This window comes from Ovis aries, chromosome 2 (genome assembly GCF_016772045.2).
Source record: "Ovis aries strain OAR_USU_Benz2616 breed Rambouillet chromosome 2, ARS-UI_Ramb_v3.0, whole genome shotgun sequence".
In the NCBI taxonomy this organism is placed as follows: Eukaryota; Metazoa; Chordata; class Mammalia; order Artiodactyla; family Bovidae; genus Ovis; species Ovis aries.
In genome coordinates this window covers 67,751,129-67,777,335 of record NC_056055.1, presented here as the reverse complement: position 1 = coordinate 67,777,335, position 26,207 = coordinate 67,751,129, and the positions used below count along the sequence as shown (strand labels likewise).

The 26,207-nt window shown below is 38.1% G+C and overlaps 1 protein-coding gene and 1 non-coding gene across 14 annotated transcripts in view; one reads left to right on the top strand and one right to left on the bottom strand.

The window, feature by feature from the left end:
• The window catches only part of PIP5K1B (phosphatidylinositol-4-phosphate 5-kinase type 1 beta), a 554,522-nt gene that overhangs the window by 445,951 nt on the left and 82,364 nt on the right, over positions 1-26,207 (top strand). For all 13 annotated transcript variants that reach the window (XM_060409393.1, XM_060409390.1, XM_060409396.1 and 10 more), the window contains 2 exons: positions 9,253-9,408; positions 19,668-19,812. In XM_060409393.1, coding sequence (XP_060265376.1) covers positions 9,253-9,408; positions 19,668-19,812 — 301 coding nt within the window. The remainder of the gene's footprint in view (positions 1-9,252; positions 9,409-19,667; positions 19,813-26,207) is intronic.
• On the bottom strand, positions 9,558-9,662 carry LOC114113440 (small nucleolar RNA U13). Its single transcript, XR_003588474.2, has one exon. It is a non-coding gene; the product is annotated as a small nucleolar RNA U13 (small nucleolar RNA).

Here is a 26,207-nt window from a genome sequence, read left to right as displayed (position 1 = left end):
TCTTTACCAGCTGAGCTACAAGGGAATCCCCATAACAATTTAGCCACACACAAAAAGCTGAAAAAGTGGAAAATTCGTAGTTTTTATTTATATAAGACAGATTTTTAAAATATTATTTTTACTTTATTTTACTTTACAATACTGTATTGGTTTTGCCAATCCCACTGCTGGGCATACACACCGAGGAAACCAGAATTGAAAGAGACACATGTACTCCAATGTTCATTGCAGCACTGTTTATAATAGCTAGGACATGGAAACAACCTAGATGTCCATCAGCAGATGAATGGATAAGACAGATTTTTAAAATAATATTTGTTGGAGTTTTTTGTTAATGAAAGTGAAGCACTTTCTTTTTTAAGGCTTCTTCCCCCTAATGTTACATATAGCATTCACATAATGTTACATATAACATTATGTAAGTTTAAGGTGTAATGATGTGACGATGTTACATATAACATTTACATGTTATATATAGCATTTTCCATAACTTTATGCATAGCATTATGTAAATTTAAGGTATAAAATGTGATGATGTGATACATATATATATTGCAGATGATTATCACAGGTTACTTTGTACCTTCACCATCCTATGTAATTACCAATTGTGATTGTGTATGTGTATCATGAAAATATTTAAGACCTACCCTCTTAGCAACTCTCCAGTGGAAAAGACAGAATTCTTAACTGTAGTCACCCTGCTGTATATTAGATTTCTAAGACTTATTCATCTTACAAAATGCAAGTTGGTGCTCTTTGACCAATATATCCCCATTTCACCCATCTGTCAGCCCCCAGTAACAATTCTTCTACTCTCTGTGTCTATGAATTCAGCTTCTTTAGCACATGCAAATGAGCTCATACAGTATTCGTCTTTCTCTTTCTGGCTTATTTCACTTAACATAACACTGTCATGGTCCATCTATATTGTCACAAGTGACACGATTTCCTAATTTTTAACAGCTGAATAATATTCATATATGTGTCAGTTTTCTTATCCATTCATCTGTCAGTGGACATTTGGGTTGTTTCCATGTCTTGGCTATTGGGAATAATGCCTCACATACAGTGGAAATGCAGATCTCTCTTTGAGATGGTGATTTCATTTCATCAGATACATACCCAGAAGTGGGGACTGCTAGATCATATGATAGTTCTATTTTTAACTTTTGAGGAATCCCCATACTATTTTCCATAGTGGTTGATCATTTTACCTTCCCACCAACAGTACCTAAGCGTTCCCTTCTTTCCGTATCTTCACCAAAACTTGTTACCTGCTGTCTTTCTGATAATAGCTGTTCTGGTTGGCAGCTGTATGTCATCTTTGAAAAAATGTCTGTTAAGATCCTCCACACTAATATTTTGACATACTTCCTACCCATCTTTATTTCTGTACTTTGTGTATTTGTATAAAAATAGTAGCACAGTGGTGTACAGTTTTATGTCTGTGTCCTCTGTTTTTTACATGAGTAATTTCCCATATCATTGTATAATAAACAAAGAAGCTGTTTAAAATTGTGAAACAACATTAAAATTATATGGGTATGCCATAATCTATTTAATGATTCTGTCATTATTGGACATTTACATTATTTCTCCCTTTTCTAATTAGTATTTTTATGAGCATCATTTTAGATAAATATTGTTTCCAAGCTTATGATTATTTCTCTAGGATAGATTCCAAGAGAAGTACCGAGTGTTTAAAATGCACATTATTGCACAGAATGATTATGCCATTCTAGACTTCCACAAGTGCCTATATTCTTCTAGCCTTTAGCCAGAATTATTCTTTTTAATTATGCTACTTTGATAAGGAAAAATGTTATCTGATTGTTTTATTTTGCCTGTCTTAAGTACTGGTAAAGTTCAACCATTATTCATGTTTATTAACCATTTTAGTTCCTTTGAGAATTGAGCTTCGAAATATTTGCTCATTTATATTAGTGTTTACTATTTATCCAAGTGATTTGTGTGAACTCTACATACTAAATATATCAGTCCCTTTTTTAAACCTTATTTCATTCTAAGAAAAACTTTTATTTCACATTTGACTATCTCAGTGGTATCTTAAAATTGGTCTAAAACTGAGACCACTACAAATTAAATTCTCTGATTGTCTTTTCTGCCTAAGATAGAGCATAACATAGTATTTATTCAGCCTGAAAATCCTGTCTGAACACCAGCTTGTGGTTCAGATTTTCTGCCTCTCTTCACCCTTTGCTGTGGTTAAAAACATGCATTTCTTTGTGGCCCCTGGTAGATTTATGGAGGAGATAGTCCTTGGGACCCCAGCTTCAGTGAGTCTCCTTCATGAGATTCCCCATCTTCAGAGCTTTTGCTTTCTTAACAGTGTATAAATTCATAGTACAGTCAGTGGCATCCTCAGTTCCATGACATATGGTGTGAGTTGTGACTCTTTCTAATTTGTATAGTTTATCATGTTTTTAATATTACAGGTCTTTTACTCCTCAGGTGGTCGGATCTATTTTTTTTTCTCATTTTTCTCTACATTTTACAACATCTTTATTCAGATATAATTCACATACTGGGAAATTCACCTTTCCAAAGTATGTGATTTGGTGATTCTTAATATATTCACAAAGTTGTGTAAATATTACCACTATCTAATTTTAGAAGATTTTCATTACCTCTAAAAGAAACCTACATACCCATTAGCAGTTACTTTTCATTCCTTCCTCTTCCTAGCCCCTGGCAACTACTCATTTATTTTCTCTCTCTCTGGATTTGCCTATTATGGATATGCCATATAGATGGAAGTATCCAATATGTGGCCTTTTGTGTTTGGTTTTTTCACTTAACATGATGTTTTCAAAGTTTAGTCATCTTATAGTACTTTACTTTTTTATTGTTGAATAATATTCCATTGTATGGAAAAAATACATTTTGTTTATTGATTCACTGGTTGATGGATTTTGTGTTGTTTACATTTTTGGCTATTATGCTGCTATGAAAATTCATACACAAGATTTCTGTGGACATAAGTTTTCACCTTTTAGGAGTGGAATTGGTAGGTCAGATGGTAATTCTATTTAACATTTTGAGGGACTGCCAAACTCTTTTCTAAAGCAGCTACACAATTTTGCAGTCTCACTAGCAATGTATGAGAGATCCAGTTTTCCACATCCTCACCAATGTTTGTTACTGTCTTTTTTTATTTTAGACATCCTAGTGAGTATAAAGTAGTATCTCAATGTGGTTTTGACTTGTATTTTTTCTAATGACTAATGATGTTCAACATCTTTTTTTGTGCTTATTGACTTACTCATATCTTCCTTGGAGAAATCTCTATTCAAATACTTTGCCTATTTTTAGTTATTCGTCTTTTTATTGTTGAGTTATAGAGAGTTCTTTATATATTCTTGACAGAAGTTTCTGTTAGCAGATATATTATTTACAGATATTGATTTAATTTATACTAGATGGTGTGAGGTAGGGTATAGCTTCATTCTTTTGCATATGGATATCCAGTTGTCCTAGCATCATTTGTTAGCCTGTTCTTTCCCCCATTGGATTATCTTGGTTTTCTTGTTGAAAATCAGTTGTCCACAAATTAGGACTAATTTCTGGATTGCCCCCAGGTTGCTCAAGAACCTGCCACACATCCCGAGTCCACATGTCACTGAAGGCCACCACAATTTACTCAGTTATCCAGACCAGACACGTTGGCATCAAGCTTTGTAAAGGCCACTGACTTCCAGTCACTCACCAATACCTAGTTGTACCTAGAAATAGCAAATGTCCATCGCTTCTTCCACAGTGCCTTTCCTGTTTTAACTGTGTTTCTCATGGTTTGGGTTTGTTTTGGTTTGTTTGTTTTTACATAAAGTTGTGGCCCTCACATTGCCTTCTTAGCTCCAGTCATAGTCACCTTGTTCAGTTCAGTTCAGTCGCTCAGTCGTGTCCGACTCTGCAACCCCATGAATCGCAGCACGCCAGGCCTCCCTGTCCATCACCAACTCCCGGAGTTCATTCAAACTCATGTCCATCAAGTCAGTGATCCATCCAGCCATCTCATCCTCGGTTGTCCCCTTCTCCTCCTGCCCTCAATCTTTCCCAGCATCAGGGTCTTTTCCAATGATTCAGTTCTTCACATCAGGTGGCCAAGGTTTTGGAGTTTCAGCATCAGCATCATTCCTTCCAAAGAAATCCCAGGGTTGATCCCCTTCAGAATGCACTGGTTGGATCTCCTTGCAGTCCAAGGGACTCTCAAGAGTCTTCTCCAACACCACAGTTCAAAAGCATCAATTCTTCAGCGCTCAGCTTTCTTCACAGTCCAACTCTCACATCCATACATGACCACAGGAAAAACCATAGCCTTGACCAGACAGACCTTTGTTGGCAAAGGAATGTCTCTGCTTTTGAATATGCTATCTAGGTTGGTCATAACTTTCCTTCCAAGGAGTAAGCGTCTTTTAAATTCATGGCTGCAGTCACCATCTGCAGTGATTTTGGAGCCAAAAGAATAAAGTCTGACACTGTTTCCCGTCTATTTGCCATGAAGTGATGGGACTGGATGCCATGATCTTCGTTTTCTGAATGTTGAGCTTTAAGCCAACTTTTTTACTCTTCTCTTTCACTTTCATCAAGAGGCTTTTTAGTTCCTCTTCACTTTCTGCCATAAGGGTGGTGTCATCTGCATATCTGAGGTTATTGATATTTCTCCTGGCAATCTTGATTCCAGCTTGTGTTTCTTCCAGCCCAGCGTTTCTCATGATGTACTCTGCATAGAAGTTAAATAAGCAGGGTGACAATATACAGCCTTGACATACTCCTTTTCCTGTTTGGAACCAGTCTATTGTTCCATGTCCAGTTCTAACTGTTCCTTCCTGACCTGCATATAGGTTTCTTAAGAGGCAGGTCAGGTGGTCTGTATTCCCATTTCTTTCAGAATTTTCCACAGTTTATTGTGATCCACACAGTCAAAGGCTTTGGTATAGTCAATAAAGCAGAAATAGATGTTTTTTTCTGGAACTCTGTTGCTTTTTTGATGACCCAGCGGATGTTGGTAGTTTGATCTCTGGTTCCTCTGCCTTTTGTGGCACTTTACTTTGTACTGCTGAATAATATTCCACTGTATGGATATAACCCATCCAATCCAGTGTCACCCCACCCCAGCTACAGGGATCAATTTAATCGCCTCTTGCTGATTTCCATGCTTAAAAAGAAAACCCTCTCAAGTTTCAGAAGTTTTTTCTTGTTAAGAACTTCAATGTATTACCTAGTATGCAAAATCCTTAACTCTGCTCTGAGTCCAGTGTGAGGCAGCCTCTCTTTCCCTCCCCTGTGATTTCCCTTCCACATTACATGCTCTACTCTATCCTCTAGGCTCCAGCAGCTTTGAGCACCCTACAGTTACCCCTACATTCAAGGCTGCCTATACATCTGTACAGCCCTTGTCCCTTTGCCTATAATAGTCTCCATCCCTTCCTGGTCTTCCTTCACTTCTCAGCTCAGACAATGCTTCTTTCGTAGAACTTAACTATACTTTGCCATAGCGAGCTGTTGTCCTATTTCCCCACTTGACTTTGTGTTCCTGAAAAGTGGGGACCATGTTTGGTTCTCATATATTTTCCCAGACCCTAGCACATTTCCTGGCACATTGTAGGTAATGATTATTTGATGAATAATTGAATGAATGAATGGAATTTAATTTAAAGTACTTAGGGTCACAATTTAATTAGTAATGTTGACACTTCAAAATGCATCTTCCACATCTTTTATTAACTATGATTAAGTTAAAGCGCTTAGTTCCTACGGGCATACTTTCTTTGTAGGTGAAAACTTCCCTTCCTTACCCCTAACCTCAAGAAAACAGTACCTGGTCTTCAGGTGTTTTTTTTTTAATCAAATTTTTTAATCTTCTTAAATCCATTTATCCCACCCCAGAATTGAGTCCTGCTGTCAATGTAACAATGTTTGAAAAATCCAATAATACTTTCTGGAAATATTAGTCACTGTAATGTTGAAACCTCACTGAAATTCTCTACCCAGATAATGTGTCTAAAGTACTAAAACTTAAGTTTTCTGAAAGGAGTAGAATAATACATTAATTAGTTAAAAATCAACTGTCGTAAAATTTTGGAATAGTTAATTCATTCAAGCAACATTTGAGCACGTATTATGCACCTAGCACTATGCTAAACATTAATAATATAGAAAGCTTTTTTGAAAAAAATTAATTCCCTTGGTAATTTCATAGCCTGTTTTGGGTCAGGGATTGGAACATGAAACAGATTTATAATGTAATAAAGCAGCTGTTAGTCGAGCTTTTGCACAGGCCACTTACTGTAGGTACACAGAGAGAAATAAAATTGATCTTCCCCAAAAGAACTACACAGTGAAAAGAATATTTAAGCCCTAAAATGCAAGCCAGCATTTCAAGTTAGAGGCAAGAAAGACATCTCGTGTAGGAGGAGCAGCATGTACAAAGGCCCAGGGGTAGGAATGAACAGAAGAGTTTCAGGGGTGGCAGATGAGCGAGCTAAAGACAAGTTCAGGAGTTTCTGTGGCACAAAAGAAAGTAACCAGCCAAAACGATCCTTTGAGATTCTCTCATCAAAACGAGTCCCTGAGGTATTCAATTTCTGCAAGATTCAAGTCCTTATCCACTGAGAGCGTCTCAGATAATTCCTTTAAGGAAGAGTCACCATTTATGACAAAAGTAAAGGCTTTCTTTAGGTGCTGTGTGGCCCTTGCAGGAATTGTTTGAGGTCTTTTCTGCTCCACATTGCATGTATGCTGATAATGAGCCAAGAGTTATTTCTTTACTGGGGCTCTTGGCCTTTGGTCCATTATATATCACAAGTACAGACCGTTCTCTGAGCATCTTCCCCTCATTCACCCTTCCATGTCACTGCCAGCTTTCTTCTGATCCTAGCTCTTCCTCAGTTTAGGAGATGAGCATTGGCCTAGAATGATGCAAGTCTCAAATCTTTTGGTCTCAGGGCCACACTGCATTATTAAAAATGACTTAGGATCCCAAAGATCCTTTATTCATGTCATTATATCTCTTAATATCTATATTTAACCTATTAGAATTTCAAATTGAGGGAAATTTTAAATATTCATTAGTTCTTATAAGATAAAAGCAAAAAACTGCATGTCAACATAAGTCAATATTAACAAAAAAGTAATTTTGAAAAATATTTTCCAAAATAAATAATTGTATGAGAAAAGTGGCATTATTTTATATTTTTTCAAATCCCTAATTCTAGCTTAATAGAAGACATGTAGATTCTCATGTCTGCTTCTGAATTCAATCTGTGATTATAAGCACAGGTCATATAGAAAACTCAGGAGAGAATAGGAGTGAGAAAGATAAACGACTTATTGATATTATTAGGAAAATTATTTTAGCATCACAGACCTTCTAAGAGAATTTCAGGGTTTCCTAGCAGTCCCTGAACCACACTGAGATCTTCTGACTTAGAAATTTTAAAATACAGTTGACCCTTGAATATCAATGGGAGGAGTGGCTAAGAGCACCAACCCCCTGCATGATTAAAAATTCTTGTGTAACTTAGTCGGCCATCCTTCTGTGTGCTTCCTCAGCATCTGATGATTTAACCAACCCCAGATTATGTGAAACTGTTGTATTTAGTATTGAATTCAAACCTGTGTTGTTCAAGAGTCAACTCTACTATATTGAAAGATGAGAGTTGAAGGTTTTCAAAAGTTAGCAGATAGAATGTTAAAGCAAAAGCCAGCATATGGATAATTACTTCAAGCAAGTGTGACCACTGGTTTGATGGGATGATGAGTTTTAAAAAATGTGACTTACTTGTTCCACTTATTTACCATTAAAATCCACTTCAATCAGTCTTTAAACATTCAAAATCTTCCTCCTCAAAGAAAAACAAACTCTAGTTTCATCTTTCCCACCCCTCACTTTAATCAGAAGATAGAATGCCAAAGAGCTAGGAAGTGAGCCACCAATTAAACAACTTCAAAGAAAGACACCTGGGGTTTCATGCTTTCTAGCTCTGTGACCTTGAGCAGGTCACAACTTTTCTACTCTCGGTTTCTAGACCCATAAAAGGGCTTACCTCCCTCACATGACCATCTGGATAATTTGAGATGCGGAATGTTAGTGTCGGCTTCCAAACTCTCAAGCCCTCTACACATGTTATTGATTATAATTATGTTATTATCATTATAATACTACTCATAGGACACATAAACCTCCCCTTCTCTTTAAGTGGAGAGATTGCCCTCTATGCTTTCCTCATTTGTGTGTCCCAGAGCCCTTCTCCAGCTAAATTCTTGCAAGCTGCCGATGGGAAAGCCCCTGATGAGCTGTATAATCTAAGCTCTGAGATTCCCAAGGCCAAACACAATCAGTCTAATGCATCAGCTGTCAGATTACCCCTACATGCAAACCTCCAAAGGAAGAGAGACACTGCCAAGACCAAGTTCAGGGAGAAGTATAAACAGGCCTCAGGTAGGTAGGCTTTCCTCTACCTTCCAAGGAAATGCTCTCACAATGTTCAGACAAGAAGAATAATTAAAGAGAATATAAATGAAGATCATCTGGCTGCAGCTGAAGCAGCTCCCATTGACATATCAAAAGTAAAGTCACAGCCTTCAGTGAGCATGATTGATGGTGAAGTACACTTGCCTTGGTACAGGTTTCCAACACACTTCAGAAGTCATAGAATGCTGTTTGGACAAAGATCAGGAGTGAATTATACATCTAATGTAACCATGACCTAGAAAAGACTGAAAGGGTCGGAAATTTCAGTGGAAAGTCACGGAAAGAAAAAAGCGAACCAGAAGTAACTTGGCTAAATTGGGTAACATAAGTATAAGATTAAACACTGGCATGTTTAGAAATTCCCAGTCCCAAGTTAATAAAACTGGGGTCATGAGAATTCTCCTTACTTTACCATCTGTGTTTATCAACCCACTCAGCCTCCTCTCAGCACTAGAAAAACATTGCTCAGAGGAGGAAAAATAATTCTTTAGCAATAAACATTTGAATTTCACCTCAAGTAAGACTACATTTCAACATCTGAAAAGACAGCTCAACCTGGATTTATTCTAAGACATTCTGATTTAAGTCGCTTTGGACAAATAATATTGTCTCCCTTTCCTTGTGTATGTAAAACAAAGCTCCTTGCACCCTACTCAGATAATGACTAAGATGTTAATAAATCATGAGTAAAATTTTAATTAAAAAATATTATTAATGTGGTTTTACAATAATTATCAATTTTTTTCTTTTTCTAGCTTTGAAGGCATCACCTTCTAAGAAACGGTGCAACTCCATCGCCGCCCTGAAGGCAACCTCACAGGAGATTGTGTCCTCAATTAGCCAGGAATGGAAGGATGAGAAGCATGATTTGCTGACTGAAGGGCAGAGTTTTAGCAGCCTTGATGAAGAAGGTAAAGGCACAGAACTTAAACCACAAGAATTTTTTCTTTCTTTTCTTCTTTTTTTCATTCACACAAGTAATGTAAACTCACAGTAGAAAAATTAGAAAATAGTTTCTCTAAGAAACAAAGTCTCTTAACTGACTTTTTTTTTTTTTTTAAGTCGTACAGGTACCGTGCTGGTGTCATAACAAGGTTTGCAGGGAGGCACATGTCACGCAGCATCGTGAACACCCAATCATCACACTCATGAACTACAAAAGGATCTTCTTAACTGATTTTTTAAAAGATATTTATAGTATGACACAGTTAATGTAAAATTTTTGAAACACATAAACAATCCCGAATTGGTTTATGGTAAAAAAAATTAGAACATACTAAAATATTCAGAAACAAAGATCTATAATCCCACTACCTAAAGGTACCAAATCTGAAGGTTTTGGTATTTTCACTAGTAGACCTTGGTCTGTGCTTTTATTTATATATATATATATATATATAAACTTTTTTTTTTCAAACACACATAGACATTATATACCTATACGAGGCAGGAAGAAAAGGGGACAACAGAGGATCAGATGATTGGATGGCATCACGGACTCTGTGGACATGAGTTTGAGTTGCTGATGGACAGGGAAACTTGGCGTACCGCAGTTCATGGGGCTGCAAAGAGTCAGACATGACTGAGCGACTGAACTGACCAACAGCATAGCAGTGAATTACCAATTTATTTTGGTCCTTTTTAATGAGTTTAATAGAAGTTTTATAATTTTCTCCTGGCATGTCATGTTCCTACCTTTTGTTAGATTTATTTCTTAAATGGTTCTAGAGATAAAGACAGATAAATGTTTTCTGTCTTTTCAGGTAGTGTATCTTTAAGATTTGGTTTTTCTGGCTATTTGTTGCTACTGCATAGAGCTCACATCTTTCTTACTTGCTGACTAGGGCTTCTGGTACAATGATGAATAGAAGTAGTGCTTGTGGGCAGCCTTGCCTCATCCTGATTTTAAAAGGGAATTCTTCTAATGTTTCACTTCTGAGAAAGTAGTTTGATGTATCAGATACCCATAGTCAAGTCAAGGGTGTTCCTTTTTATTCCTAGTTTCTAAAATTTTTATCAAGAATGAGTGTTGCATTTTATTAAATGTTTTTCTCTATCTATTGAGTTAACCATTTGGATTTTCTCTTCTAATCCTGTAAGAGGAAGTAACATTTTAGATTTTATTATCAGTTTATTCTTTTTGGGAATCCCAGCATTTCCTGAAAATTTCTTTTACTTCCTGTAGAATATTAGATCTCTCTTTGGGGTTTTATTTTCCTCAGAGTCTTTAAAATAGTGTGTTCATCCTTGGCCCTTTTGCAGCACTTACCCATATGTGACAAGTTGGATTTCTTTAACTTTTACCCAGATTTAGCAATTTTAGCAAGAGTTACTGAATTGTCCTTGCTCCTCACTCTGAGTTAATGGCTCTAGTTTCTGACATCCATGCTCTTTCCCTAGCTTCCTTGCGTTGGTATCTCCCTACCACACTGCTTAATTCTCTACAATTAACTCTTTTTCTTCAAGTTTTTTTTTTTAATTTTTATTTTTACTTTATTTTGCTTTACAATACTGTATTGGTTTTGCCATACATTGACATGAATCTGCCACGGGTGTACATGAGTTCCCAATCCTGAACCCCCCTCCCACTTCCCACCCCATATCATCTCTCTGGATCATCCCTGTGCACCAGCCCCAAGCATCTTGTATCCTGTATCGGACATAGACTGGCAATTCGTTTCTTACCTGATAATATACATGTTTCAATGCCATTCTCCCGAATCATCCCACCCTCTCCCTCTCCCACAGAGTCCAAAAGTCTGTTCTATACATCTGTGTCTCTTTTGCTGTCTCGCATACAGGGTTATCATTACCATCTTTCTAAATTCCATATATATGTGTTAGTATACTGTATTGGTGTTTTTCTTTCTGGCTTACCTCACACTGTATAATCGGCTCCAGTTTCATCCACCTCATTAGAACTGATTCAAATGTATTCTTTTTGATGGCTGAATAATACTCCATTGTGTATATGTACCACAGCTTTCTTATCCATTCATCTGCTGATGGACATCTAGGTTGCTTCCATGTCCTGGCTATTATAAACAGTGCTGCGATGAACATTGGGGTACATGTGTCTCTTTCAGTTCTGGTTTCCTCTGTGTGTATGCCCAGCAGTCGGATTGCTGGGTCGTAAGGTAGTTCTATTTGCAATTTTTTAAGGAATCTCCATACTGTTCTCCATAGTGGCTGTACTAGTTTGCATTCCCACCAACAGTGTAAGAGGGTTCCCTTTTCTCCACACCCTCTCCAGCATTTATTGCTTGTAGACTTTTGGATTGCAGCCATTCTGACTGGTGTGAAATGGTGCCTCATTGTGGTTTTGATTTGCATTTATCTGATTATGAGTGATGTTGAGCATCTTTTCATGTGTTTGTTAGCCATCCGTATGTCTTCTTTGGAGAAATGTCTATTTGGTTCTTTGGCCCATTTTTTGATTGGGTTGTTTATTTTTCTGGAATTGAGCTGCATAAGTTGCTTGTATATTTTTGAGATTAGTTGTTTGTCAGTTGCTTCATTTGCTATTATTTTCTCCCATTCAGAAGGGTGTCTTTTCACCTTGCTTATAGTTTCCTTTGTTGTGCAGAAGCTTTTAATTTTAATTAGATCCCATTTGTTTATTTTTGCTTTTATTTCCAGTATTCTGGGAGGTGGATCATAGAGGATCCTGCTGTGATTTATGTCGGAGCATGTTTTGCCTATGTTCTCCTCTAGGAGATTTATAGTTTCTGGTCTTAGGTTTAGATCTTTAATCCATTTTGAGTTTATATTTGTGTGTGGTGTTAGAAAGTGATCTAGTTTCATTCTTTTACAAGTGGTTGACCAGTTTTCCCAGTACCACTTGTTAAAGAGACTGTCTTTAATCCATTGTATATTCTTGCCTCCTTTGTCAAAGATAAGGTGTCCATAGGTGTGTGGATTTATCTCTGGGCTTTCTATTTTGTTCCATTGATCTATATTTCTGTCTTTGTGCCAGTACCATACTGTCTTGATGACTGTGGCTTTGTAGTAGAACCTGAAGTCAGGCAGGTTGATCCTCCACTTCCATTCTTCTTTCTCAAGATTACTTTGGCTATTTGAGGGTTTTTTGTATTTCCATACAAACTGTGAAATTATTTGCTCTAGCTCTGTGAAAAGTACCGCTGGTAGCTTGATAGGGATTGCATTGAATCTGTAGATTGCTTTGGGTAGTATACTCATTTTCACTATATTGATTCTTCCGATCCACGAACATGGTATATTTCTCCATCTATTAGTGTCCTCTTTGATTTCTTTCAGCAGTGTTTTATAATTTTCTATATATAGGTCTTTAGTTTCTTTCTGAGTCTGAAGTCGCTCAGTCGTGTCCAACTCTTTGCGACCCCATGGACTGTAGCCTATCAGGCTCCTCCACCCATGGGATTTTCCAGGCAAGAGTGCTAGAGTGGATTGCCATTTCCTTCTCCAGGGGATCTTCTCGACCCAGGAAACGAACCTGGGTCTCCCGCATTGCAGGCAGACGCTTTACTGTCTGAGCCACCAGGGAAGCCCAAGGTATATTCCTAAATATTTTATTCTTTTCATTGCGATGGTGAATGGAATTGTTTCCTTAATTTCTTTTTCTACTTTCTCATTATTAGTGTATAGGAATGCAAGGGATTTCTGTGTGTTGATTTTATATCCTGCAACTTTACTATATTTATTGATTAGCTCTAGTAATTTTCTGGTGGAGTCTTTAGGGTTTTCTATGTAGAGGATCATGTCATCTGCAAACAGTGAGAGTTTTACTTTTTCTTTTCCAATTTGGATTCCTTTTATTTCTTTTTCTGCTCTGATTGCTGTGGCCAAAACTTCCAGAACTATGTTGAATAGTAGCGATGAAAGTGGGCACCCTTGTCTTGTTCCTGACTTTAGGGGAAATGCTTTCCATTTTTCACCATTGAGGATAATGTTTGCTGTGGGTTTGTCATATATAGCTTTTATTATGTTGAGGTATGTTCCTTCTATTCCTGCTTTCTGGAGAGTTTTTATCATAAATGGATGTTGAATTTTGTCAAAGGCCTTCTCTGTATCTATTGAGATAATCTTATGGCTTTTATTTTTCAATTTGTTAATGTGGTGAATTACAGTGATTGATTTGCAGATATTGAAGAATCCTTGCATCCCTGGGATAAAGCCCCCTTGGTCATGGTGTATGATCTTTTTAATGTGTTGTTGGATTCTGATTGCTAGAATTTTGTTAAGGATTTTTGCATCTATGTTCATCAGTGATATTGGCCTGTAGTTTTCTTTTTTTGTGGCATCTTTGTCAGGTTTTGGTATTAGGGTGATGGTGGCCTCATAGAATGAGTTTGGAAGTTTACCTTCCTCTGCAATTTTCTGGAAGAGTTTGAGTAGGATAGGTGTTAGCTCTTCTCTAAATTCTTGGTAGAATTCAGCTGTGAAGCCATCTGGAACTGGGCTTTTGTTTGCTGAAAGATTTCTGATTACAGTTTCAATTTACTTCAAAACCATAGATGTCTCATAACTCATTACTGGACACTTCACTGCACTCCAGAGAGAAAAAATCCAGCTCTACCCACCAGAACTCCGACAGAAGTTTTCCTAACCAAGAAACCTTGACAAGCCACTGATACAACCCCACCCACAGTGAGAAAACTCCATAATAAAGAGAACTCCACAAATTGCCAGAATACAGAGAGGCCACCCCGAATGCAGCAATATAACCAAGATGAAGAGACAGAGGAATACCCAGCAGGTAAAGGAACAGGAGAAATGCCCACCAAACCAAACAAAAGAAGAAGAAATAGGGAATCTACCTGAGAAAGAATTCCAAATAATGATAGTGAAAATGATCCAAAATCTTGAAATCAATATGGAATCACAGATAAATAGCCTGGAGACAAGGACTGAGAAGATGCAAGAAAAAAGTTTAACAAGGACCTAGAAGAAATAAAAAAAGAGTCAATATATAATGAATAATGCAATAAATGAGATCAGAAACACTCTGGAGGCAACAAATAGAATATTGGAGGCAGAAGATAGAATTAGTGAAATAGAAGATAGAATGGTAGAAATAAATGAATCAGAGAGAAAAAAGAGAAATGAATTAAAAGAAATGAGGACAATCTCAGAGACCTCTAAAACAATATAAAACGCTCCAACATTTGAATTATAGGAGTCCCAGAAGAAGACAAAAAGAAAGACCATGAGAAAATACTTGAGGAGATAATAGTTGAAAATTTCCCTAAAATGGGGAAGGAAATAATCACCCAAGTCCAAGAAACCCAGAGAGTCCCAAACAGGATAAACCCAAGGCGAAACACCCCAAGACACATATTAATCAAATTAACAAAGATCAAACACAAAGAACAAATATTAAAAGCAGCAAGGGAAAAACAACAAATAACACACAAGGGGATTCCCGTAAGGATAACTGCAGATCTTTCAATAGAAATGCTTCAGGCCAGGAGGGAATGGCAAGACATACTTAAAGTGATGAAAGAAAATAACCTACAGCCCAGATTACTGTACCCAGCAAGGATCTCATTCAGATATGAAGGAGAAATCAAAAGTTTTACAGACAAGCAAAAGCTGAGTGAATTTAGCACCACCAAACCAGCTCTCTATCAAATGCTAAAGGATATTCTCTAGAAAGGAAACACAAAAAGGGTATATAAACCCAAACCCAAAACAGTAGAGTAAATGGCAACGGGATCATACTTATCAATAATTACCTTAAACGTAAATGGGTTGAGTGCCCCGACCAAAAGGCCAAGACTGGCTGAATGGATACATAAACAAGACCTCTGTATATGCTGCCTACAAGAGACCCACCTCAAAACAAGGGACACATACAGAGTGAAAGTGAAGGGCTGGAAAAAGATATTCCATGCAAATAGAGACCAAAAGAAAGCAGGAGTAGCAATACTCATATCTGATAAAAATAGACTTTAAAGCAAAGGCTGTGAAAAGAGACAAAGAAGGCTACTACATAATGATTAAAGGATCAATCCAAGAAGAAGATATAACAATTATAAATAGATATGCACCCAACATAGGAGCACCACAATATGTAAGACAAATGCTAACAAGTATGAAAGGGGAAATTAACAATAACACAATAATAGTGGGAGACTTTAATACCCCACTCACATCTATGGGTAGATCAACTAAGCAGAAAATTAACAAAGAAATGCAAACTTCAAATGATACAATAGACCAGTTAGCCCTAATTGATATCTATAGGACATTGCACCCCAAAACAATGAATTTCACCTTTTTCTCTAGAATTAACTCATTTTTAAACTGTGATAAACTTTCAGATAGTGTGCTCAATACGGCTTCTGTCAGCTATGCTTATTTAAACGTGTATATATTGCTTCTAAAGTATAAGCTGTGAGTCCAGTTGTTAATCTAAGGGGATAAGTATAATAAATACACTACATGGCATCTAGAAAGTCTGGAAACAGGAAGTAGTGCACAAATCGTGCATTTTTTTCAAATGAACTATTGATTGGACCTATTGCTTTAAATCGAAAGGCACTTCACCAGAAAAGGTCTGCTGAAGGTTGAAGAACCTGTTGAGCATATTCTTTGAAACTGTTGACATATTATTTTTAAATGAATTTATCTGGACAATTCTCTGCATCTACAAAGTTTGCTGCAATATTCAGTCTTTTTATAATACTCTGCATTTGGGGACTTCCCTTTCAGAGTGCACCAAGTCATACCAAATGCCCCTCTAGTTTTTAATCATGTGTTTTCTGTCATTCTCAGTATGTGTGGGTTGTATTCATTTTCTTTTGCCATGTGACAAATTACCAGAAGGTTAGCAGCTTCAGTTCAGTTCAGTCACTCAGTCATGTCCGACTCTTTGCAACCCCATGAATCGCAGCATGCCAGGCCTCCCTGTCCATCACCAACTCCCGGAGTTCACTCAGACTCACGTCCATCGAGTCAGTGATGCCATCCAGCCATCTCATCCTTGGTCGTCCCCTTCTCCTCCTGCCCCCAATCCCTCCCAGCATCAGAGTCTTTTCCAGTGAGTCAACTCTTCGCATGCGGTGGCCAAAGTACTGGAGTTTCAGCTTTAGCATCATTCCTTCCAAAGAACAGCCAGGGCTGATCTCCTTCAGAATGGACTGGTTGGATCTCCTTGCAGTCCAAGGGACTCTCAAGAGTCTTCTCCAACACCACAGTTCAAAAGCATCAATTCTTTGGCGCTCAGCCTTCTTCACAGTTCAACTCTCACATCCATACATGACTACTGGAAAAACCATAGCCTTGACTAGATGGACCTTAGTTGGCAAAGTAATGTCTCTGCTTTTGAATATGCTATCTAGGTTGGTCATAACTTTCCTTCCAAGGAGTAAGCGTCTTTTAAATTCATGGCTGCAGTCACCATCTGCAGTGATTTTGGAGCCCCAAAAAATAAAGTTTGACACTGTTTCCACGTTTCCCCATCTATTTCCCATGGAGTGATGGGACCGGATGCCATGATCTTCATTTTCTACCTCCACTTATTATCTCCTAGTTCTGTAAGTCAGAAGACTAGCAAGGTTTACCTGGTCCTCTGGACACAACTTTATTGGGATCACCTCAGAAACGGGTCATCAAGGTGTCGGCTAGGCTGAGTTCTCATCTGGAGGTTCTGGAGAAGACCCCTCCTCCAAGCACTTCCTGTTGTTGGCAGAATTCACTTCCTCACAGTCGTAGGGCTGAAGTACTCATGTCTTTGCTATCTGACAGGTGTGGGCCAGGCTCATCCCTAGAGACCATCCTTGTTCCTTGCCATGCAGCCCCCTCCATCTTCAGACAGAGAATTTCCTGCAAGTCAGTGCCTCTCACACTTGCAATCTCTGCCATGACCATGTCTGACCCTTTAATATAGTTAAAGGGTTCACATGATTAGGCCAGGCCTACCTGGATAAAGGGAAGGCCCTCTGACTAACTCAGGGTTAACTGATTAGTAGCCTTAATTGAATCTGCTCGATTCCTTTTGCCACATAAGATAAAATAATCACAAGAGTAATATCTCATCATTCTCCCAGCTTCTACCCACACTCAAAGGGAGATTATATAAGGGTGCAGGTCACTAGGGAACATTCTAGAATTCTACCCACCACACTAGTTAGTTTTTTAAAAAGTGAAGGGTATGGGCTCATAAGGAAACAGTTCTCTGGTTCATTGAGCTGCTCCTAAGAGTCAGCTACCTGGCGTTTGGGTGCTGTCTGACCCAGGCCCAAGTCACTGGACAAGTAGTGTTTTTCTATAATCTATCACTCAGGAAGCCTCTGGTTTATGGAGTCAAGCTGAGTATGCTCAAGACCCAAGTCTGTATTAGTTGTTCTCAGTCCAGCTCCATCCACTTTATATTTAATAGTGATTCATTGGATTCTGATGTGAGGTTGTGTTTCAGATACATTTTTCTATATTCTTCAGAATTTTCATATTTTTCTGTGTATTTAATGAGAATGTGGAATCAAGTATGTTGAAGATTGCCAGCCATTTGTCAACTGCTAGACTTGTTGATTTTTGAATGTTGAGTACTTGTGTAATTTTTTATGCTTATCCATTAGTCATCATGGCAATTCTTTATTTTGATCTGACTCAGAGGCAAAACTGCACCATCTCCTACACTTTAATGTGTATCTAGTCTCCTAGTCCAGAGTCCAGGCCTTCTGTGCCTGCCCCCTTTTCCCTCCATTACCCCACCTCTCCATCTATATCCCTCCACATCCAAAGTCCAAAACCTCACACTCATGTAATTGTGCCAATTAGGGTCAATTTCCATTCATACACTTATGACAGTACATAATTCTGAGCCTATGGTACCTATAAAGGAATACCACAAACACCTTAAGGCTATATTGTATTTATTATCATCTGTTTTAGCTTACTTTGGGGAAAGGATCAAAAAGATTCCACAGTACAGCATAGTGATTCAAGTTAATAGTAACTGTATTGCATATTTGAAAGTTGCTAAGAGAGGAGATCTTAAAAGTGCTCATCACCAGAAAAAAATGCTAATAGTGTGTGTGGTGAAGGGATGTTAACTCAACTTATTGTGATGATCATTTTATAATATATATCGGGTTAGCCAAAAAGTTCACTTGGGTTTTTCATACCATCTTAGAGACAAAAACCCAAACGAACTTTTTGGCCAACCCAATAAACATATCAAATCACTATGTTATATACCTAAAACTGATCCTGTGTTATTGAATATGTGTCAGCTGTAGTTCCATAAAATTAAAAAATAATGTATCTCCATGAGGGGAAAAAAGGTCCAACTATGGAATGATAAAAACAAGATTCATTCACAGTATTCTATCTCTGGGAATTTATATGTCCCTTTTTAAAGGAACTCTGATCTTTGTGGTTGGTCCTTTAAGCAAAATACTATCTCTTGACAGGCTGACCAGTAATTGATGTGAATTTGTCCATTGGGAGAGGATGATTTAAAATGATCCAGATTCAACTGTCCAAAAAAAAAAAAAAAAAATCCACGTAGACTCAGAGTGAGCATAGACTGTTCTACTTTTCTGATGGGGGATACTCTTGCATGAGAATTTCCATAGGTACCTACATTTTAAAGAAAAATGAGTTCTCATTTAAAAAAAAAAAAAGCAGTCTTGCTTGTTAAAATATAATATCAAGAAGAGCTGTGAATAATATTCACAGATGCCCACATGGGCTCAAACAGGGTTACGGTCTAGCTGGCTGTTAGTCTCTGAAGCATTTGTTTCTGGCTCTTAGCAATCTGAGTTCTTAGATCTGCACTGAGAATCACAGATGTGAGCATAGCCTCACAAGGGGGATCAGGTTCACTGTTTATACATTTGCCAATCATCCTTTTCATCTCTGTCGAATTATCTCTTCAAGCTCCTAGGAGTTTTTTATGTCATCTTTTGAAACAGTAAATCACTTTATTAGGTTTGAAAAAGAACATTCATAATGTCATTTCCATTAGCCATTTGTAATTAGTCCAATTTCCTTTCTGTTTAACATGTTTGCAAGAAGCTATTTACATTTCTGCTGCAGTTCAGAAGAGCACAATTAATTCACAATTTAATTTGCAGCCTGATATGTAAAATGAATGCTTTTGACTCATTTAGATTATCATAGACACTGAAACAACATTTATTAGTGAGATTCATGAGGGCTTGTTTTGCTTTTTGTCACCCAGCACTGGGATCCCGACATAGGCCAGATCTGGTGCCTAGTACTCCATCGCTGTTTGAAGCCGCTTCCTTGGCGACCACAATTTCATCTTCTTCCTTGTTTGTCAATGAACATTATCCACATGACAGGACTACGCTTTATTCAAACAGGTAATACTTAGTACAATCAAATTACCAATCAGCTATTACCATGTTAATGTCACAGCTAAACCAGCGCCTCTGAATGAGTCATCCAGTCATCCGTGACATCCAGGTTGTAACCATTGCCTGCCCTGTAAGATAAAAAGAAAATCTGGATTTTTACTGTGGTAGGAGGGAAAACTCTCCTGATTTTTATTCATAGTTAATCATTATGTCCTGTAGAAAGTATATATACTTGATTCTGTGGGAAAAAAAATGTGAATCTTTCATCATTTTTGTTTTAACAATCTTACGAATTTTTGTAAAGTGAGCACTCTTGGTTAATATTTTCACAAATAGCTGCAAAGATATTTGAATATTTTCTTTTCATATGAGTGATCTTAGTAGCCATGATAAACAGAATAACAGCCCTCCAAAATTGTCTATGTCCTAATCCCCAGCACCTGTGATGCTCTACCCTTATATAGTGAAAGGGGCTTTGCCAATATGACTAAGTTAAAGATCTGGAAATGGGAAGAGTATCCTGAATTGTCCAGATAGACCCAGCACAATCACAGGGTCCACATAAGAGGAAATCAGGAAAGATTAGAGTCAGACAAAGAGGTGTGATGGCAGAAGCAGAGATAAGAGAGAGAGGAAGATTTGAAGATGCTACATTTTTGGCTTTGAAGGTATACAGAGGGACATGAGCCAAGGAATGCAGGCAGAGTCTAAATGCCAGAACAGGCAAGGAAACAGTCTGCCTTAGAGCATCCACAGAGGAACACAGTTCTTCCGACCCTTTTAATTTTAGGACTCTGACTGCTAGAGCTATAAAACAATAAATCTCTCTTATTTTAAGCCATGAAGTTTATGACCGTTTGCCACAGAAGCAATAGGAAACTAATACAGTGACTCTCAAACATTTACTGTGAATCTGAATGTTGGGGTGGGTTACTGAAATTTCTTGGATAAAAAGCTAATTTTTGTTAGATATTTTTCTAATAAAAAATTAGATAAAATGTTCTCAAACACTGGTTCTAGTAATAGAAAATATCATTACAAAAAGACCACAACATTGTGAGATTAGCTATTTTTTCTGTTTTTATATAGGCATTTTTGTAACTAGCTTCAATTACAGGGTCGGGATGACTGTGTATACCTTCTCAATAATTATCTGTTAAATGTTGAACTGGTTCTTGTTAAAATTCACCTCTCAAGAATCAAGACCAAATTTGTACAAGTGCTTTTTATACAGTAAGTCATTTTCCCCCTCCAACCTAGCAACTTGGTTCACCTCCAGAAAGAGGACTCAATATGATAGATTCATTTTTAATGTGTTCATCCTTGTAAATCCTAACTTGGTCCTCAGCAGGTTAAGATTTGGTAGTTGAAGCTTCTGTAGAAATTCCTTTTTGTTGCTGCTCCCTTCTCTCTCAGCTAGATACAGGTTAGGTGGTAGCAGGTGAGACAGTCTGAAAAAGAGGAAGGAAGGACAAGGTGAATCACAAATCTTGCCTGGGCTTCCATTTGGATCACTACTCTAGGAAAATAATCTTCCGTTGTAACTTATTCAACTCATCTGAACTGTAAAAGTAATTTGGGTAGCTTCTTCAGATTAGAAAAATTGAAAGTAATTTATACCATGAATGTGTACCTTGAATGTTCAAATTTGTTATGTAAATTAGTCAAGCAACAGTCTTTCCTGTTCATACAGTACAGCTGTGAAGACTGTTCTTTTGCTCTCAAATGTAAATAGCAGCTCAAAAAATGGGAAGTCACAGGAAGTTCTTTGAAAGGTCAAAATCAATTCTCATGTGAAGCTGTGGTGGTTTCTTTACCATTGGATAGTTGGATGTGCTGTTAAATTACGTATTAGAATTTTAAGCACAAAAAATACAAGGGTTTTGTATGTTTGTTTTTGGTGGAAGTGGTTGTGGTTCAGTCTCTTGACCAGAGGTTTTCAACTCTTGGGTATTTATAAGGTTCCTTGAGGATCTGAATCAGAGTTCCTTCTAACTTCCTATCCTTTCTGGCCAGCTTGGGAGATACCTTGCCTGCTCCAGGGCTGTGGTATACAACTCTTGATACCTTTATTTATGCTGATACAGGTTATCATTTAGATGGGAAAAGCATCAGTGTTGTCTATATTTTCCCCTTTCTCTCTCTTTTTTTAAGTGAATTGTTTGAAAAAAATCTTCTGTGGCATTGTATCTCCAACTTGCAATTTGATATATTTAGCTATCCATCTGGGTTCAGTTGCAAGAACAAGAAACCACTCCGTCTTAAGCAGAAAGGGATTTGATACAGAGAATTCACAAAGTCTTTAAAAAGGCTTGGGGGTGCATTATGCTGTGGATGGGACCTTAGAAAACCCACTCCAGATATACACCCCCGAGCTGGCCCACCAGTAGCCTTGCAGCCTTTGTCACAGTCAAGTGGAGGCTCTGCCCGGGGGATGCAAGCCAGAGAAAAGCATGTTGTGAACCAAGAATATTTTTAAAAGAAACCAACATTTTAAAATCATATCACTAAATCATCACTAAGTAATCATATTATATTTCACTAGGGAAATTATAAGGAAAAGGTGCAAGAAAGGCACAGAGGTGCTGAAGAACCCTGAAGAGAAATAATGGTGATTCACCGCCCTGGGAATCAATATGCCGATTTCCCCACCCCCCATGCCCACCCCTAATTACTCAGCAGGGAAGCCTTACCAGCCAGTTGAAAAGAAGTTGTCATATTTTGTTCCTATCATTTTTTTTCCTTTAGAGTCCTAGTCCTACATGGTGTCTCTTGAGGCAATACACAGACAATATTCTGATTCTCTTCAGGCCCACTAAAGTTTAACACCTAATCCAGACAGCCTATAAAGAAAATTGATGTTGTAATTCATGTTAGGTTTTTCCTTTTCTTTATGAATCATTTTTATGTTAAGGCAGAGTGGTCTGTTTTCCCACTTCCACATTATACTATACATATCTGTACTTAGATATGCTGTAAATATTTCAACTAGCTGTTGTTATTGTGTCCATCCTTTTAGAATCTTTTAAGTTTGAAAAGTATCAGTTAGTGCCTAGATATTTCCAGTCCTGAATTATATACTGTAGTGGGCTGCTGCTATCTCTTAGAATTACTACTTTTCTTTTTTTAAAAAAGATTATTCTTTGTGACTTCAAAAATTCCAGTAGCAGTTTATTCTTTCTTTTAAGTGTACTCCAAAATTTGACTAGGAAACAAAAAAAAAACTATCATTTTTAAAGTATATATTTGACCTGAACTGGGAGTATGTATTTTCAAGTTCTACTCAACAGTCCTATGTTCAGTTCAGTTCAGTCGCTCAATCGTGTCCGACTCTTTGTGACCCCATGACACAGCACGCCAGGCCTCCCTGTCCATCACCAACTCCAGGAGTTCACTCAGACTCACGTCCATTGAGTCCATGATGCCATCCAGCCATCTCATCCTCGTTCGTCCCCTTCTCCTCCTGCCCCCAATCCCTCCCAGCATCAGAGTTTTTTTCCAATGAGTCAACTCTTCGCATGAGGTGGCCAAAGTACTGGTGTTTCAGTTTTAGCATCATTCCTTCCAAAGAACACCCAGGGCTGATCTCCTTCAGAATGGACTGGTTGGATCTCCTTGCAGTCCAAGGGACTCTCAAGAGTCTTCTCCAACACTACAGTTCAAAAGCATCAATTCTTCGGCATGCAGCCTTCTTCACAGTCCAACTCTGACATCCATACATGACCACAGGAAAAACCATAGCCTTGACTAGTCTGCAAAGTAATGTCTCCACTTTTGAATATGCTATCTAGGTTGGTCATAACTTTTCTTCCAAGGAGTAAGCGTCTTTTTATTTCATGGCTGCAGTCACCATCTGCAGTGATTTTGGAGCCCCCAAAAATAAAGTTTGACACTGTTTCCACTGTTTCCGCATCTATTTCCCGTGAAGTGATGGGACCGGATGCCATGATCTTCGTTTTCTGAATGTTGAACTTTAAGCCAACTTTTTCACTCTCCTCTTTCACTTTCATCAAGAGGCTTTTAGCTCCTCTTCACTTTCTGCCATAAGGGTGGTGTCATCTGCATATCTGAGGTGATTGATATTTCTCCCAGCAATCTTGATTCCAGCTTGTGTTTCTTCCAGTCCAGCGTTTCTCATGATGTACTCTGCATAGAAGTTAAAGAAGCAGGGTGACAATATACAGCCTTGACGTACTCCTTTTCCTATTTGGAACCAGTCTGTTGTTCCATGTCCAGTTCTAACTATTGCTTCCTGACCTGCATACAGATTTCTCAAGAGGCAGGTCAGGTGGTCTGTATTCCCATCTCTTTCAGAATTTTCCATAGTTTATTGTGATCCACATAGTCAAAGGCTTTGGCATAGTCAATAAAGCAGAAATAAATGTTTTTCTGGAACTCTCTTGCTTTTTCCATGATCCAGCGGATATTGGCAATTTGATCTCTGGTTCCTCTGCCTTTTCTAAAACCAGCTTGAACATCAGGAAGTTCATGATTCACGTATTACTGAAGCCTGGCTTGGAGAGTTTTGAGCATTACTTAACTAGCATGTGAGATTAGTGCAATTGTGCGGTAGTTTGAGCATTCTTTTGCTTTGCCTTTCTTTGCAATTGAGATGAAAACTGACCTTTTCCAGTCCTGTGACCACTGCTGAGTTTTCCAAACTTGCCAGCATATTGAGTGCAGCAGCACTTTCACAGCATCATCTTTCAGGATTTGAAACAGCTCAACTGGAATTCCATCACCTCCACTAGCTTTGTTCGTAGTGATGCTTTCTAAGGCCCACTTGACTTCACATTCCAGGATGTCTGGCTCTAGATTAGTGATCACATCATCATGATTATCTGGGTCATGAAGATCTTTTTTGTACAGTTCTTCCGTGTATTCTTGCCACCTCTTCTTAATATCTTCTGCTTCTGTTAGGTCCATACCATTTCTGTCCTTTATCAAGCCCATCTTTGCATGATATGTTCCCTTGGTATCTCTGATTTTCTTGCAGAGATCTCTAGTCTTTCCCATTCTGTTCTTTTCCTCTATTTCTTTGCATTGATCACTGAAAAAGGCTTTCTTATCTCTTCTTGCTATTCTTTGGAACTCTGCATTCAGATGCTTATATCTTTCCTGTTCTCCTTGGCTTTTCGCTTCTCTTCCTTTCACAGCTATTTGTAAGGCTTCCCCAGACAGCCATTTTGCTTTTTTGCATTTGTTTTCCATGGGGATGGTCTTGATCCTTGTCTCCCTTGTCTCCTGTACAATGTCACGAACCTCATTCCATAGTTCATCAGGCACTCTATCTATCAGATCTAGGCCCTTAAATTTATTTCTCACTTCCACTGTATAATCATAAGAGATTTGATTTAGGTCATACCTGAATGGTCTAGCGGGTCATGGTGGAGAGGTCTGACAGAGCGTGATCCACTGGAGAAAGGAATGGCAAGCTACTTCAGTATTCTTGCCTTGAGAACCCCACGAACAGTATGAAAATGCAAAATGATAGGATACCAAAAGAGGAATTCCCTAGGTCATTAGGTCCCCAATATGCTACTGGAGATCAGTGGAGAAATAACTCCAGAAAGAATGAAGGGATGGAGCCAAAGCAAAAACAGTCCTATGTTAGAGCATGCAATTCATAAGAATATAAAGAAACTGTTATAAGCTCTTGCTTCCCAGTCAAATGGTGGGATTTTAATTCTGAAGTTTTGATGCTTGAATTTTTCTTTCCTAATAAGAATTCTATTTTTTGAGATATAAATTGAGCACTAAGGAATATAGAGGCAAACGTGTTTTACCTCAAAGTTAAGAACAGTTTAGTGTTGTGGAAGTTGGATGCACACATGAATGTTAATTCTTTTTGTGATTTCCTGCACAGTTGGTAGCAAACGTGAAGCTCTTATTATGCATAAGGATCAAAAGCCCTACTGCATTCCAGTATGTTTATCCTTTCCTCACTAAAGATCTCTTTACCAACGTCACCACTCTGTCTAGTCTTGTGTTTTGCTAGTGGCTATTTCTAATAGCTGGCTCAGACTGAAGATATTTGAAATATTGTGAGAAGGAAGGATAGGTCAGAGGAAAACCACTGGCCATTCATTCACGGAGGGACAGCTGGCAAAGGCTCCCTAAAAGTGGAGTCCAACATTTGAGGCCTCAAAGGCTGACTCCGTGGTTCCAAGCACAGTTCTGTGCCCTTTCTTCCTGCCAGTAGAGAATGGTAAACCTCAGAGAGGGTGGAACATGTGTCTCTATCTACAAGCTCCTCCCCACTAATTGCTTATCATTCAAGTTTAAAGACATACAGGTAGAGCCATCCCAAAGAATGTTGGAGACCCATTATTTTACAGATGTCTAAAAGATAAAGGAAGAGAAATACAGAGACATGCTCTATATGACATATCCAAAGTCAC